The sequence below is a fragment of the Nomascus leucogenys genome, chromosome 5 (genome assembly GCF_006542625.1).
Source record: "Nomascus leucogenys isolate Asia chromosome 5, Asia_NLE_v1, whole genome shotgun sequence".
NCBI classification, from domain to species: Eukaryota; Metazoa; Chordata; class Mammalia; order Primates; family Hylobatidae; genus Nomascus; species Nomascus leucogenys.
The window spans coordinates 95,434,961-95,452,933 of NC_044385.1; the positions used below are offsets into that span (position 1 = coordinate 95,434,961).

Genomic DNA, 17,973 nt, shown 5'->3' on the forward strand with positions numbered 1-17,973 from the left:
TTCATTGATTTTTTTATAAAAGAGGGTTGTCTTGCCTCTTCTAGCTCCTATACTAGTCTCAGCACTCTTATTAAGCAATGTGTGTTTTCTGGGCACCAGTGATAACTGTCTCAAGTGGGTGAATACAGAAGAAACAATAATTAAAATTACATTTGGTATCAGGATAGTATTATGTTTTTATGGAGATAAATACTTCTTTAAATTTGAAAATCGGACAATATAATTGCCTGTCTCTGCAAGTATATAGCTTGTTGACTTTATCCTTACATTTGATTTAAAATTTATTAAAAATACACTGATAAATGCAAATTTTTTGATCATTTATTAATTGTAATTAAAACTTACATGGACCTATTTATTAAGGACATTGTGTAATGTTTCCACTTTATATTTTAAACAATTACAAACATGTGGCTTAAAATAATGTACAGATCAATGTAACAAGTTTGAAAAATGGGTGATGATAATATGAAGTCTGCCTTCTTTCTAGCAATAATCATAAACACTCCAACTTAATGGATCATGTATTTTTCTTTTGAAATTCTAAGTTTGTTTAAGAACAAAATTCTAAAGGAGTTCAACATGCAATGGATATATATATCATTCAGAATCACTAGCTTCCATGCTTACACTGAACTCAACATAAGGCAAAAGCCCAATAGTTATACTGAATCTTTGGCTCAGTGTGTTAAAAAAGCAAAGCAACATGGTAAGCCTAATGAAAACAATCCTTTGTGTTTGCCAGTTTCAGATTGCCAATATGGTTGCAATAAAATTCAACCATTATCTCTGATAAGATATGCAGCTTTGATTAGTAGGACAGTTTGTTTTCCGAATGCAAGATACAAGCATGAATCTGTTTCTCTAATTGTTCTCATAGCTTAGGAAAATGAGGCAGAAGCAGGTTTGTTTTAATAAAGCATAATTCTGCTTCCTGGTATGACCACATATGATTAGAAGAACAGTAAACCAATCAGATTCTGTCAGATGAAATATTCTGTCTTCTACTCTTGGCAATCTCTTGGATATTGCCATAGACTATAAAATGATTGAATGAGTTGTGGTCATGAAATTATCCATGTCACAAATATTGGTCTCTCCTTTCAACTGCTCAAGAAAAAACAAGCCTTTGGTAACTCTAGTTATTGTATGCTATAATACAAAACAAATTACCAATAACCATTCCCGAACAACTAACATATGGCCAGACATTGTTCCTGTATAAGTTTAATGTTTTCTTGTTTCCTACTATTCTGTTTGATCTACTAACTCTTTCAACATCAGTAGGTAATGCTACAGAGATCCTTGTTCTTGAAGAGTTTTCATCTCTGGAAGTTCTCATTCTTGCCATTCAATATAAAAATAACCACTCCAGCAAGTAAAATCTTTCCAAGTAAAGTATCAATAAGTCAAGGTTGCTTGATGACTACTACACAGGCACCTGCTCTCCCAATATTCAAGGAAGCCATCTGTTAAAAAAGATGAAACACAAGAAAGTTTTCATAGAAAAATATAAAACTTATAATATATTTTAAAAGATTATCTACATGAAAATAATAAATAAATGTGCTTGTTTTCCCATTTTAGCCAGAAGTAGTACAATAAAAATGAAAACACTGAAAATGGCATTTTAAAAAAGCAATGATTTGTATATTGAAAATTTTTAAGCCTACAATTTTTATGGAGTTTTTAAAAACAGTAATAGAACATTTAATGATTTTTATTGAAATTAACCTGCTATAGAAAAGTTTCCATCAAAGCTCTATTCTGGAGTTTGCATGGACACATTTGTGATAATATTTCATAGTGATAGCTTGGAGTATATTTTAGATGAAATAGCTATTACACTTACTGCAATGATTTTGAAGTTATTTCCCCAGATATTGTATTGAATTAAATGTGTTATTCATTCATTCTAGACAGAGACATACAATGAAATAAATTCAATATTTTGTCATAAATAGGCCATAATTATAATTGCTATATGCTTATTAAAAATTTTCCATCTTATGACAATCACTGAAATGAGAACTATTTTTTTAATAATGCTGAATATGAAAATGGTTAGAAATATATTTAAAACAATAATTTTTACAGAGTTTGTAATGAAAATTTATTCTTTGGAGACAAGCCAACATTTTGATAATTTGAGCTTTTTGATATCAATAATTTTTATTACAGCTTTCTAAGAATATCAGGGTAGACTAGAAATTACATGATATTATTTCAGAGTGAAAAGAAAGTGTATAAAATGTAAGAAATAAAATAGCTGCAGACAAGCCTCAAATCACATACATTATCTTATTGATTGAAAAAGGACATATTCTTACACTCTAAATATGAAAATTACCTCCATTTTCTACCAGTTATTTTGAATGTATTTATTGTTACCCATCATCCCACTGTAGGTTAAAAAAATCCACATATTTATTTTTTATCCTTTTAATGGGTTATTTGTAAAAGCTAATTTAATGTAACATCATTTGTCTTCCTCATAGAATTATTGCATAAAATGAGAGTAGGGAAGGAGCATGTGAATATATTCGTGACATAGTTGTGTGAAGAATAATTTTTATAGGTCACCACTCTTATCTTCGTAATCACATCTTGTACTGTTATCTCCATGAGAGAGATGAGTGAATACAGTATCAGGAGACAATATGTTAATCCCACAGCATCAATGTATGCAAACCTAAGTTTACCTGACTCCAAAATGCATGTACTTTCCCTGGTCTTTCTTTTATTATCTAATGATTTTCATGGATTGTTTCACATCAGAGTAATTTAAAAAGCATTTACAAAATACAGTCATGCACTGCATAGCTGTATTTTCATCCTTGAGGTTCTGGTCATGGATGAACTACATATACAATGGTGGTCCCATAAGATTATAATGGAGCTGAAAAATTGCATCGTCTGGTAATGTCATAGCCCTCTTAACATCAAAGCACAATGCATTGCTCAAATGTTTGTATTAAAACTGGTGTAAACAAACCTTGTTGTACCACTTTTTTGAAAATAGAGAAAAGCTCATAGAGTAAGGATATAAAGAAAAAAAATTATACAGCTGGACAATGTGTTTGTGCTTTAATGTAACTATTACTATAAAAGAATCAAAAAGTTTTTAAAAATTTAAGAGTTTAAAAAGTAAAAAAAATTACAGTAAGCTAAGGTTATTATTAAAGAAAGAAAAATATTTTAAAATACGTTTAGTGTAGCCTAAGTGTAGAGTGTTTTTCAAGTCTATAGTAGCGTATAGTAATGTCCAAGGCCCTCACATTCACTCATCACCCCATCACTGACTCACCCAGGGCAATTTCTAGTCCTGCAAGTTCTATTCAGGTTAAATGCCTTATACAGGTGTGTACCACTTTTTATCTTTTATACCGTATTTCTACAATACCTTTACTATGTTTAGATACACAAACACCATTCTGTTACAATAACCTAGAATACTCATTATGGTAACATACTATACAGCTTTGTAGCCTAGGAGCAATAGGCTATATCATACAGCCTCAGTGTGTAGTAGACCATACCATCTGGGTTGGTCTAAGTATGCTCTGTAATATGTGCACAATGATGAAATTGCCTAAGGATGAATTTCTCAGATTGTATTTCATTTTTAAGTAATGCATGACTGTATATGATCACAAGCCCTATCACTAAATGGAAATGAGATTAATATTGGGTAATTGTATTTTTGGAAACTTTCCCAAAGGCTCCCTGATGTCCATTCAATACTCAGTACTGTGTACTAGACTACATATAGAGTGAGTAGCTTAACTTTATATCTTCATCTACATCTATACCTCTATATATATGCATGTGTGTATGTGTGCATGTGAAAATGAATCCTTTTTGTTTACAAAAAACAAAATGTGATATTTCCCTTGTGTTTCTTATGTCAGTGAATGACACCCCTCTCCACCCAGTTGTTCAAGACAGAATCCTTGACCCTTCTTTTTACCTCACTCAACTCTAAATCTGAATCATCAAGCCCTCTAAATATATCTCCAACAAGTTTAATTCTATCCATTTATTCAGTCTTCCACATAGCTCAGGTTACATAATGTAAACCACATCTATCTCTCAAAACTTAACGATTCTGTTTCTTGCTCAGTGAGACACACCACGTTTTCTTCCTCTGGCTCTTACAAATAATGTTCCTTAAGCCAAAGCACTCCCCATATTTTCATCTGGTTAGCTATTTCTCATTTGTCAGGCCTCATTCCACATATTTTCTGAAAGAAGATTTCTCTGCCCAGTGCACTTGAGTTCTATCATAGTGCTATTCTCTTACCAAATAATTAATCATGCTATTTTAAACATTTGGTATTTTTCTACATAAGTACATTTTAAATGTTTAAGAAAAGTTTTCTTTCCTTTCTCTTGGTCCAGATTTATTTAATATATATTTTTAAAAATCTGCCTTTGCTCTCCCTCCAGGGGTTGTACCTTTCAGCATGAGTAATATGATAACCTGAAAAGGTTGGCCACAGAACCAATGAAATAAAAGTAACGCTGAATGTAGATATTTCACCAGGCTTCTCTGTAACAGAATTCTCAATATATCATTCTCAATATATCTTATGTATCTATTGTCTACAAATAAATGAAATGCATACACAAAAAGTATACTTAGTTGCAACAATAGTTCTCAATTTATTTGAGAAACATTCATATTACCTCATACTCCCAGCCAGCAACTATGCTAGTCTGTAGAGACAGGATAATAAATGACACATTGTCTTTGATTCCTTACAACCTGTAGATGAATGCAGCATGATAGTACTATGACAGTATACCAAGATAATACATTATTAAAGGGCAATTTTACTTAGGCTAAGAGAAATGGGATAAAGTTCTCTTTATGTCTTGAAGCACGTGCATTATTTTTTCAAATCAAACACAAAAAATAAGCCCAGTGTTAAATGACAAAAGTCAAATTTATTTAAAACATAGATACACACGTGTATCTATACATATGGTGTGTGCATGCAATCTCTGTAAAACAAAGGCACAAAACTGTTAATCGATTCCTAATCTATTTCCAACTCAAGCTAACCTGAGTATTTTTCCAAATATTCACATATTTGGATATTTTAATATATTTTGCTTATTTAATAATCAGCCATTTGAGGCTGCTAATATTATATGGAATAAGCAATTTAGTCCACTTATAGGACATATAGAGTGAAAGTGACAGGTATTTAGCAAATATGGGAAACTTTTCAAGTAGGCTAGAATCCTGAAAATTTTTAAAGGGATTTTGTGTGGGTCTGCTGCTCATCCCCTTGAGAATCTTAAAAATATAAATAATGAGAAGATATGGAAGCAAAATCTTAAAGTAACTTAATAGTTTTAAATTTAATGTTTATTGTATTAAAATAAAGTTGTTATAAAATATTTTAAATGCCACTTTGCTGTTTGTAAAATACTGTATGATCCAAAAAAATATAATAAAATACAGATGAAGGACAATAGTCTTTAGAAGTCTTTTACCTATTATTACTACATATATTTACCTATTATTGCTACATATATTTACCTATTATTACTACATATATTGTTTTGATTTCAATTTTAGAGGAATGATAAGCATAATGTCTCTGTATTATAAATATGTATTCAGATATTATATTACATCATTTATATAAACATAAACTTCCTTTATTTAATGTTCTTTTAAGTGGAACATTTAAAATACACATCATTTAACTAGTACATTTCCTTAGCAAATGAACAATCAATTAATGCATGTAGGGTTTGCTTTGGAAACACTAGGGACTCAGAAAGGTACAGAGTCAAAATATATCCTTCAAAATTTTAGTGCAATAATGTGAAAAGCAATCATTACTTGCTTTTTTTTTTTTTTTTTTACATACAGTGCTCTCAATAAGAAATGCTTCTTCTCTAGCAATTAAAGTAAAATGTAGAAAATAACAAGACTTAGATCTCTTGATATTTCCCCTTCTTTTCTCTACTCCTCCTTCTTTTTTACTTACTTGGCTAAATGTACGTATTTTTGTTGAAGTCAAGAGTTTTCCTTTAGAGGAGAAGAAATTCATAATGTAGGTACCTTAGTCTAGCCATTAGGAATTTGGTTTTGTACTCTGAAGTTAGTCTGACTAAATATTGTTGCTGAACGCATACCATCAAAACTGGCAAAATCATGGAAATCATGTTTCGTTAAAAGAAAATATCTTTAAAACAAATGTACTTTAATCAGGTTTTCAAGTTCTTTAGATAAACTGTAGTCAATTTCTTTGACCAAAATCAGATCCTTCCACCCACTAAGGCAATATGAGGAGATGTGGTTATCATTCTGCTTCAATTAAATAAAGCTTTAGAGCTGCACTGCACTCCTAGATGGAAACTATTTATTTGAACAGTATCTTACTTTTAGATTTCTGGTAAAAGTGAGAAACAATAGAAATATTGAGAGATTTGGAGAAGAATGAAAGTAAAGAGAAATCAAATATGTAAGGACACAAGTCAGAATGTATCGATTCCCTCCATCATAAGCAAGGCCACAGTAGCTATGCAGCTAAGATGTTTTTCACTATAATTAGTTTGCCCTGGCCTCATCTTCCCATCACACTCACACACACCAACATGCATCCTCTAGTTATGTGATTACAATTGGAGCTGCTTCATTCTAGCATGATCCTGAGTCTCTAACTACAGTGTGTATGTAAGGCATAATGCCTCACCTAAGATAAACCAGTCATTTTACTCCAACTTCCTGGACAAAATGATTGACAAGGAGTGGGCACTCACTACATGACAGGCTATGCAAAGCCCTTTCCTGTTTATTCTTTTAATTGAACTGGGATTTTTAAAAGGTTATTTTTCTGTTTTAAGGCTGTGGGGATTATTACTTGGACTTTCCAGCAGCACCACCAGGTGAAAAATTCTCTCTGCAACAGATAAAAATGGACCTAATAAGCAGTAACAAAAATGAATGCCAGGAAGGTTGATTTCTGCAGCCTTTATATTGTTCCTAAAACCAAACATTATAAGTTAGGGTTTTGTGAACCAATATATTACACTTTTATTTTTTGCTTCAGGTAACTTAAATTCAGATTCTGTTTCTTGTTGTGGAAAATGGAAATCTTATTAAGTATGTATGTCACTTTTTACTATACATTTTATTGGTATTGTAGTAATAAAAGTACACAAGAATGTATAATTTAATGAACTTTTTACAAAATCAACCCAATATTGGATAAAAACAATCATTTTTGGTTTAGGGTAATTAGACTAGATTACTGTTTGTATACCCCTCCTCCACAGAAAGTAAATGAAATACATTCTTACCCTTGAGGTGAATTATGCTGATGACAATCTTACCTGTGTCCACTCATTAGTTTGTGGGTCATAGGATTCCATAGTGTTGAGGTATGTCTGTCCATCATAGCCACCAACAGCATATAATCTGTCACCAAGGAGACAGACCCCAACAGCATCTCTGGGCATACTCAAAGGAGCCACCATGGTCCAAGTGTCTGTTTTGGGATCATATCTAAAATCCAATGACAATAGTACATAACATATTCTAATCACATTCAACTTTTACTATAAAAGTTTTACTTTTTACAAAGCCTGTCATGAAAAAGGAAACTTTTTTTTTCTCTAAAGCTCAAATATTTGAGCAGGTATTCTAGAACGAACATCCATTATGTCTAGCTTTCTAAACTTTAAGGTATTTTAAAAATGCATCCAGACTCAGATGAATGCAGATTCATTCAACAAAAATAAATGTCATGTCTTTCTACAAAAAAGTGTTGGATATATAAATAACTATTATCCACAGTAGAATTAGGGTATTTAAAACAGATGTATGCAGACTCCTATGGTAATGAAGCAGAAGAAATCATTAAAAATCTGGGAGAATTGTGGAATACTCGATAGATGAAGTTTCCTTTAAACCAGTTCTGAAAGTCTAGCGTAAATTTGCTAGAAAAAAAAAGGAAAAATTTGTGCAAAAATAACTGTAGTGTTTTGTTGTTGTTTTTTTTTTTTTTTTTTTTTTTTTTTTCTTTTTTTTTTTTTTTTTTTATTATACTTTAGGGTTTTAGGGTACATGTGCACAATGTGCAGGTTTGTTACATATGTATCCATGTGCCGTGTTGGTTTGCTGCACCCATTAACTTGTCATTTAGCATTAGGTATATCTCCTAATGCTGTCCCTCCCCCCTCCCCCCACCCCACAGCATGTTTTTTGTTTTAATGTATGTTCAGCTTTGAGGACACAGATAAGTAGTGTGACTAAGTTCAAGAAAGACTGAGGAAGTGGTGTGCCTCAAGATGTAAGTTTTGATTAGCTTATGGGATGTTTGATTCCCTGCCTAAGAAGGTACTTTCAGTTTACTCAATTGAAAAATAGCCTTTGAAACTTGGGGAAATAATTATAACATGAACACAGCTGGGTTTAGTGACATTGCTCAGGATTCACAGTGAGGGAGAGACCAGAAATTCAAGAGATCAAAGTCAGAAGACTGAAGTTATTGTTTTTAAATTTAAACAAAAAATTTATTTTCAAGAAAATTTGATAACCATATACTACATACAGATATTTTATATTTTGAGTAGCAAAACCCTGAAGACTCCTTTAATGAATACTCTGAATGAATGAAGAAATCGTACCTTTGCCTTTGGCCCACAATTGCAGGTTCTGATACAAAAACAAAAAGGGTGGTAAGAACCCAGAAGAATGAATATAAAATAAAACTGTGAGAAAGGATTTTCTGACAAACACAGCAAATAAATTATTAGTTTGTTTTCCTGCTCCAATTTTTTTCACCCATTCAATATTTAACTCGTAGACTCCTAAAACAAATGAAGAAACAAAAATACCTATACTTTACTGAAAATAAGGTTGCTACAGAAGATCTGGAATTTATATTTCACAGAGAATATTCATATTACCCACAATGTTATGTGATTTTGCACACTGTGGTTGGGGGGTTTGTGCATTGCCAAGATGATGTGTAAAACGAGGTGTTGGTCGAATGCTAGAAAACCAGGATCACCTTGAAACATAGGCTGCCCAGCACATAAAAATTTAATTTTTAGTTCTGTATTTAATAAACACAAAACATCGCAGATAGACGCAGACATACATAGACACACACACCAACACAAGTACACAATCTATGCCATCAAAATCTCCTTTTAAAATATTTAAACCTTTTCCACAAACATTTTGAAATATGCAAAGATTTTTAAACATGAGAAAATAAAAGATACCACAAGGGAGAAAATAGTTCAATCCAGAATGTGGAATATTTTATAAAGTAACTGACTGAATATTTAATAACCAATAGCAAAAGATAAAAAGTAAATAATTAGGAAGAAGTAACTGTTCTAAGTTAAATACGAGTTAGAAATATAACAAAATATAGTGAGTAGCCCTTACTGAGATCCTAATTCAAACAGACCAACTGTTAAAAAATGTTTGAGACTTTTTGGAATATCAGTGAGAACCCAAGCATTACCTTTTAATAAGCAATTATTGAAGTTTTTATTAGCGGAATAATAACATTAGAGTTACATTAAAAAATAAAGTCCTTATTTTTTTTTTGTTTCTGGAATAATTCAATAATGTTTTGGGTTGAAAACATGTTTGGAAATTTCTCTACAAAACTTTAGGGAAAAAGGGAAGGACAGAGGGCAGAAAAATGGATGAAACAATAAGAACAAATTTTTGATAGTTGTTGAAGCAGGGTAATGATTATAGGGGAGTTAATTGTATCAGTTGCTTTTTGTTTGTCAGAAAATTTTTCTAGTACAAATAACTTTAAGGTGAATAATTTGTATAGAATACAGTCTGGATTTTGTCACCATCCTGTCACACAAGCAGTTTTTCTGAATTCATATTATCCTCATTTAATTATTATTCAACTCTATAGAATTATGTTAAATATTGTCTGCAAAGCAGACTTTATCATGTTGCAAATATATATATATACACTTAATAGGTCATGGGAACTGAGAAAATAGCAAATGTTAGTGTGCTAAGCAATAATAAACTAATTTCCAGAGGTTTAGTTCTTCAAGTAAAACTCAAATGTTGCAGTGGAAATTTTAAAAATATTCATTTGTCCTACATTTTGATACATATTTAAAAAATACTAACCTGTAATCAGAAATATATACACATATATTTTAAATTTTCTAAAAAGTAATTCTATAATTTTATTGCATTTGTTGGAAAATACAAATCTTTGAATTAGATGTGCCTGTTTTCAGTAGTAGGTAACATATCTGAAATGTGTAATAACAATCTTTTAATTAATATCTGGTAATGGTAATAATATTTAAGTTTATATTTTACCAGTAAAACCAAACTAAAACAAAATCTGAGTCACCTGACATAGACACACTCTCTCAGATATTTAGGAAGAGATCACACAAATTTAAAATCTCCCAGTAGCCATTGTTCTTGTTCTCAAAATGATGACTTTAAATTGATTTTTCTATATTCAGGAACTCAGAGATTTACCTCTCAGCCTGGGACATACAAAGTTATTATCCCCAAAATGAAATAAGCAATCTACAGATGTATAAGCATTGTCCAAACATTTACTAATAGTGAACTCTGTCATTTTCAGGTTATGTTTCTGAAAATCTTGAATTCTAAGCAGCCATTTTTTGCCTCTAGTTGCCAGTTTTTTTTTTTTGTTTGTTTTTTAAATAAAGTGGTGGGTGTGGGGTCTTACTGTATTTAGGCTGTCTGCCTTTCCTGCATCTTACCTTGGCCTTCCTGGTCAGAGTGTGAGCGCCGTATCAGAGACTCTATTAAAGTTTATAGCCCTCAGGCAAAAGAAGTGCCAGTATACAGTGGTTGAAATTAGCTACAAAATGAAAACTTGTTAAAGGCATATGATAGTCACAGAAGAAAAGTTAATTTCTCTTTGTAAAACCAAACTGAATTTTTTAAGAAACCATTAATTTTTCAAGCATAAGTGTCATTTTCATACTTTAAGGATAATAATTGGCCTTAACATTTTTGAGGAAAATTGTTTTAAATATAAAAGCATTATTTTGTTAACAAATAGAATTGAGAATGTTTCTTTTCCCAAGTTTGTACAGGAGATATTTAGATAGAGAGCAAATTAAACAATAAAGAAGTGATTTATAGTCCAGTAGGTTTGCCTGTAAAACAAACAAACGAAATCAAATTAAAAACCAAAGAAACAAAAAAAGAAATAAATGAAGGTCCATGCTGTGAGAATGGATAGCCTGCTTCAAAAGAGTGGCACATAGATTTCAAGTATATTAATCACAAAATCTATATATTAATTAATTTTAAGAAATTAGATGTGACTTGAGCAATAGAGAGTGACAATAGTGTTGGCTAAAAATAAATATTTTTATTTTTTCCTGTAAAGAAAACCAACATTTACCAGGTTTCATGACATTATCAAAAGAAATGTTTCTAGACTTTAAAAACTATTTATATTCTGAAAATATGAAACAATTAATTTCAATACAAATTATTTGTTTAGAACTGCATAACGGTAATAATGTTCCTAATGAACATTTTCATTCAGATGTTTTTGTATGTATGCATTTCTAATGGATATTAGCAATGGGATTTCTGGGTCGAAGAGAGTGTATACTTTGAAATGTGGTAAATGTTGACAATTGGTATTACAAAGAGGCTGTGTTAATTTACACTCCACTCCTACCATCAGTGTAATGAGCGTGTCAGTTGTTCTGTTTTCTCTCCAACATGCAGTATTATGTGTGTTATGTGCTTTTTCATTTTAGACTTTCTGGTGGGTAGGTGATGGTATAATATTATAATTTTAATTTGCATTTCCCTGATGACTAATGCCATCCAATCATTTTTTTTCCCAGTAGTCATTGCCTACCTGGATATCACCTCTTGAAGAGTTCTTGTTCAAATCTTCTGCCTAGTTTTTCTGTTCTTTTAGAAATGATATCTAGAATTTACCTATATATTGGAAACAATGCCTTTGTTGGTATATGTATTGCAAATAGTTTCTCTCCAACACTCTTTACCCTCTAAATGCACTCCCAGCACTCTCCAGCAACTCTTTACCCTCTAAATGGTATCTTCTGAAAACGTTTTACTGTAATATTTTCTTTATAGATGATCCTATGTAGGTCCAGGTTAAGAAGTCTTTCACACCTCATTTTTTTTGAAGGTGATCTCCTGTGTTGTATTCTAACAGCTTTATTGCTTTATGGGTCATATTTAAATCTAAAATCTAGCATGAGTTGATATTTAATGTGATATGCAATAGAGGGTAAGACTACAATTTTCCACATGAGATATCCAAATCACCCAGCCACATTTGTCATACTGGCGGCCTTTCCTCGCTCCTCTTTGGTTTCTCCTTTGCCATAATCAAGATTCTTTGTATGTGTGATTTTGTTTCTGAGCACAAATCTATTCCATTTGTCTACTTATTTATAGTGTATTGTTACTACAATGTCTAGTTAAAATAATTTAATAATAAGCCTTTATATATAGTTTTTCAAGGTTGTCTTGGAACTTAGGACCCTTTTCACTTTTATTTAAATTTTAGGATCATATTTCCAATATACACACAACCACAATCAAACTATACGAAAAAATTTTAATTTAAAAAAGACTGCATTAAATTTATAAATTTTTTGTTTGTTTTTTGTTTTTTTTTTGGGGGGGGTTTTGTTTGTTTGTTTGTTTTTGAGACAAGGCCTCAGTCTGTCACCCAGACAGTGGTGCAATCTCGGCTCACCACAACCTCTACCTCTGGTGCTCAAGCAAACCTTCCACCTTAACCTCCAGAGTAGCTGGGACTACAGGCACGTGCCACCATGCCTGGCTAATTTTTTATTTTTCTTATTACTGTTTTTAAATTTTAGTGAGATGAGATCTCACTATGTCACCCAGTCTGGTCACAAACTCCTGGGCTCAAGTGATCCACCTGACTTGGCTTCCCAAAGAGCTGGAATTAAAGGCATAACCCATCATGCCCAGCCCAGTTAATTTTTTATATTGACTGAGTATATAGCAATCTTATTAATTCAATCTAACAGTTTCTAGTTTGATTCATATGAAATGATTCGATATTTATCACATAATCTTGAATACTGGCATTTTTATTTATTCCTTTCCAATTGTTGGCAATTTGCTTTCTTTTTATTGCCTAACACTGGCTAGTTGTTCTGTTAACATGTCTAATAAAAATGGTATTAGCAGTCATTTTTCGCTTCTCATTCTAATGAAAATCACAAAACATTTCAATATTTGACTATGAATATTTTGTAGATTCTCATGATCAAATTAACAACATTAGTTTATTTTTCAAGTTTGGTGAGCATTTTCTATAATGACTAGATATTGACTTTTATCATTTTTTCACTTATTCAGATATTCATTTAATTGTCAATGTATTAAGTTACATTTATTACTCTTTTCAATAGTAAACCAAATGTGCCTTTATGTGATAAACTCACATTGGATTTATATACATGCTTTATCAAACCGATTCTGTCCTAAGAGAACTCTAAGAATTAAAGTTTTAGGGTAGATCCTAATATATTTGAAATGAAAATTTTTTTTTCACATTTTAGTTTATAACATATAACTTTCTAAAAAACATATAAATAATGGTAGTGGTATAATGGTTACCCTTATAGACAATATTTGTTGGTATACATGGTATTTCTACCAAATTTTACGCTATTCTGGGTCATAGAGTAAACCTCAAATGATTACAAAACCTTGAAATGGTTTTGAGTTCACTGTTAATCTTAACCCCAAGACAGAGGAGAAAGCAGTCAGCACAATGTTAGAAAAAATCTCCTCAATATATTCAGGGTGTTTCAGGCTCTTATGCTGATGATGTGCTTAATGTCTATTTTAAATGTGTAGTCTTTTCTGATGTACTTGTTGATATTCTCCCAACTTTTTAAATCCCCTTCTTAAAAATATAATGGGCATAGAAAGAAAGACGGAAAAAATAAATTTCTGCTTCCCTTCTCAATATCTGTTGTTCATTTTCAATGCAAATAAATTTTAAAGTTAATTTGATTTCAACTACTGTATAATGATGGATGAAAAGTTCTATTTTGACTTACGTCATATTTTATTACATCAATTTTTCAAGGTTGAGGAAAGGAGAAATGAGTTGTTGACAGAACAAAAAGAAAACAAGAAAAAGCTAAACAACTCTTTGACTCCTTTCAGATGCAGTTGTCACAATAAACACAAAATAAATAGTTAAAAATTATTTTAACTATTGTCAGTCAGCAGAACATGGATTATACCCAGGAAATCTGAATGCCAGTTTAAACAAATTTTAAAAATTTGATACACTTAACAGTTCAAAACTAAAGAACAATAGATTATTTATATAATCACTTCCTCTACTAATATGACAGAAAACCATAATTAGCAATATAAATCCAAATTATTTTTATTTTGTTTATTTATTTATGTATTTTTTGAGACAGAGTCTCACTCTGTTGCCCAGGCTGGAGTGCAGTGGCAAATGATGGCTCACCTTAGCCTCAACCTCCCCAGGCTCAAGTGATCCTCCCGCCTCAGCCTCCCAAGTAGCTGGGGCTCCGGGCATGTGCCACCACACCTCACTAATTTTTGTTATTTCTAGTACAGATGGGATTTTGCTATGTTGTCCAGGCTGGTCTCAAATCCCTGAGCTCAAGCAATCCACCGTTCTCAGCCTCCAAACGTGCCAGTATTACAGGTGCGAGCCACTGCACCTGGCCGGTATCCTTCTATCTATATAGAATAATGCATGTTTCATTTATTCATGCATATTTGTATTTCCACAGAATCCTTCTTCCTCAAAACATGCAGATAAATTATCATGATGCCAGAAGAATTCTGGGCAGCATATCTAAGGACAGCAGGTTATTCTGTCACCTCCTTTCTCTGTTGCTCCTCCTAAGCCATTGAGGGAAATAGCAAATCACTATTCACTATTGGTATAGCTATTGTATCAACTAACAATTGCTGTATCTACTTATAAAGCAGGGCTCCTAAATACTTAGGTTAGCATAGAATCCTTGATATGGTTAGGCTTTGTGTCCCCGCCCAAATTTCATTTTGAATTGTAATGCCCAGGTGCTGAGGGAGAAACTTGGTAGGAGGTGATTGGATAATGGGGGTGGTTTCCCCCACGCTATTCTTGTGACAGTGAGTGAGTTTCCATGAGATCTGGTGGTTTTATAACTGTTTGGCAAATTCCTCCTTCGTGCACTCTCTCTCTTGCCTGCTGCCATATAAGACATGCCCGCTTCCCCTTTTCCCATGATGGTAAGTTTCCTGAGGCCTCATCAGCCATGTGGAGCTATGAGTCAATTATACCTCTTTTCTTTATAAATTACCCAGTCTAAGGCAGTTTTATTTTATTTTTTTGAGACGGAATCTTGCTCTGTTGCCCAGGCTGGAGTGCAGTGGCGTGATCTCGGTGCACTCTAAGGCAGTTATTTATAGCAATATGAAAATGGACTAATATAATCCTCATATTAACATAGTCTATCCAAAATTTGAGCATAATTTGCTAGCCATTAGCAAACATTATGAATGCACAGTAACAGAAAAACAATGACAACAACAGACTAGCTAGTTCTTTCACGCTGCACTCATGCAGCTGACTCCAGCAATAACATATTGAATGAGAAAGGGTTTGGGGGCGGAAGGGGAAGGGGGAAAGGGAGAAGCAGCACATCACAATAATACATCAAAATTGTTTTGATATTCATTTGTTAATAGTGTTTAGATAAGATATAAGGATATACTTTTCAATTAGTATTTGAACAATTGCTTACCTCTTGAGGCCCTATCTATCTCAAAAATTTTCTGCTTAAAGTATATGGAAATAATACTCTGCCAAGTTGAGGCAAATGCACATCTGGATTTACAATACCAAACAAATTTCTACCAAATTTTATGATATTCTGGGTCATAAAGTAAACCTCAAATGATTACATTTGCCTTTCCATGAATCCATCTCAACATCCACCCATCCTTCTGCTCTATCAGTCTATCCATTTATCTTCTATAATTTCTCTATCAATTCATTTGTCTGTATAACAACCTATTTACAGTTTATCTCAAGAAAGTTTTCCTTGTGGAAATACTGAGGTTCATTTTTCTTAGTGTCTGATTGATTCAATACATTCTTGTTATGTGCCTATTCTGTGCCAGAAATTGTACCAAGCACAAGAATATAGAGGTGGGTGGAAAGCTATCTTGGGCAGTATCAGCACATGGCACACAGTTTAGTTAAAAAAAAAAATGATGTAAAAAGAATTTTAATTATAATGTTAATAATTGGTACAAAGAAATAAAACTCAATTTTTCTTTCTGGTCAAATTTGCAATATGAAATGATCCCTCTGGCAACTATAAGAAGAATGAATTAGAAGATGCAGAAGTGGGTATTACAAAGTCTGGTATAGAAGGTTCCTATTATCTTGACACCCTTCTTTCACCAGCCCTCATTACCGGGATGCAGATGTGAGGGCAAAGGTGGTTCTGATCTATTATTACTCAGCAGTGGGACTGATGCCTTTGAGCATATTTTCTGATCTGTTGCCTAGCTTCCAATTTTGTTTGGTATCTTAAAGGTTTACTTATTTATTTGTCTCTTTCTTCTAATACTGTAAGCTCTGTATAGCATAGTGCCAAATACATGAAAAACAATAGTTGCTGACTAAATAGGTAAATGAATGAATGTTCTTTGCCTAATAGATCACATCTTCTGGACCTAACTTCTCCTGAAACTCAATGCACATTTTGGACACTGATTTTGTCCACCAAGATGCTCTTACTAGGGCGAGGCTCAGTCACAAAATTAGTTTTCATCTGTTCCATAAACTATTCTAAAGTCCTCATTCTCATTCAGTCCCTGCCTTCTACCTTCTCTGATTTGAGGTGCCAGTATTATTTGTGCTTAAGACATCCTGAGTGCAAACAATTTTTGATAAACATTATATAACTGTACTTAACACCACCATTATATAATAGTTTACATTTCTATAGGAAATCATTGTGATATAATAAAATGTGATCTATCCATCTCTCTACAAATTCTTCCTATTTCTAATGATGTTTGCCTATGATTATATACTACAAAACATTTTTACATTCTATGTGCAAAATGGTTCCACAGAGGCACAGTTGCATATCTTGATTTATTGAGGAGTTACATGTGAAATCAATATAGACAATATGTTATAAAAAGTGCAAAAGTGCTACTAATCTGACGGGTAGTATGAGCTAGGATAAGAATCGTGATAATGCTGTGTGCTTCTGCATTACTTAAGCTGCTCATATCCACTGCACTCCTATAACTCAAAATAGCCATGCTTATTTAAATGTAATTTTCCAACATAAATGTATTCCTAGACTGAATTATTTATGCCTCTGTTCACAAACAACATTTCAATACATTATAAAGTCAAGTTGGATGAGAATATTTGGATGAAATATCATTTCATTAGCAGCATTTATATGAGATATTCAAGGTAAAAGTAGGAAGCTCATCATATTCATCTCTTCATTTACTCAAGAATTTAGCAGAGAAAATGTAAATGAGTCAGTTGTCAGTCTATTAGCAGCATTTTAAAAATAAACGATTGTACATTTGTGAGTATAAAAGTATAAACCTATTAGGACTCTGGCCACTGTCTTCATTGTGACACGTGTAGTTCCTGATTTCCGTGGACTAGAAAATATTAAAGTGAAAATGCAATGAACTTAATGCCTTTCTCAACGTGTATACAGCCATAAAGCTACAGTCCATTTCACAGAGTAGCAATATTGGTAAATATTGTTTCTGTATTTTATTCAATTTGAACACAGCCTGCTTACCAAAAACCATCTCTTGCCAATGGACTTATCCTCAGTAAAAATAATTACACATCCTTAGGAAAAATTTCATATATGGGAAAGAATATCCTTTTTCTACCATCTATAGCA

The 17,973-nt window shown here is 32.3% G+C and overlaps 1 protein-coding gene across 2 annotated transcripts in view; it reads right to left on the reverse strand.

Moving 5' to 3' along the window:
- Positions 1 to 299: 299 nt before the first annotated feature.
- Positions 300 to 17,973, reverse strand: part of KLHL1 (kelch like family member 1) — a 415,568-nt gene continuing 397,894 nt past the window's right edge. Inside the window, exons 9-10 of one of the 2 annotated variants that reach the window (XM_003257428.3) lie at positions 7,357 to 7,528; positions 300 to 1,469 (exon numbers count right to left, since the gene is read on the reverse strand). In XM_003257428.3, coding sequence (XP_003257476.1) covers positions 1,410 to 1,469; positions 7,357 to 7,528 — 232 coding nt within the window. In that variant the 3' untranslated portion in view covers positions 300 to 1,409. The remainder of the gene's footprint in view (positions 1,470 to 7,356; positions 7,529 to 17,973) is intronic. The other variant, XM_003257427.3, reaches the window with a different exon arrangement.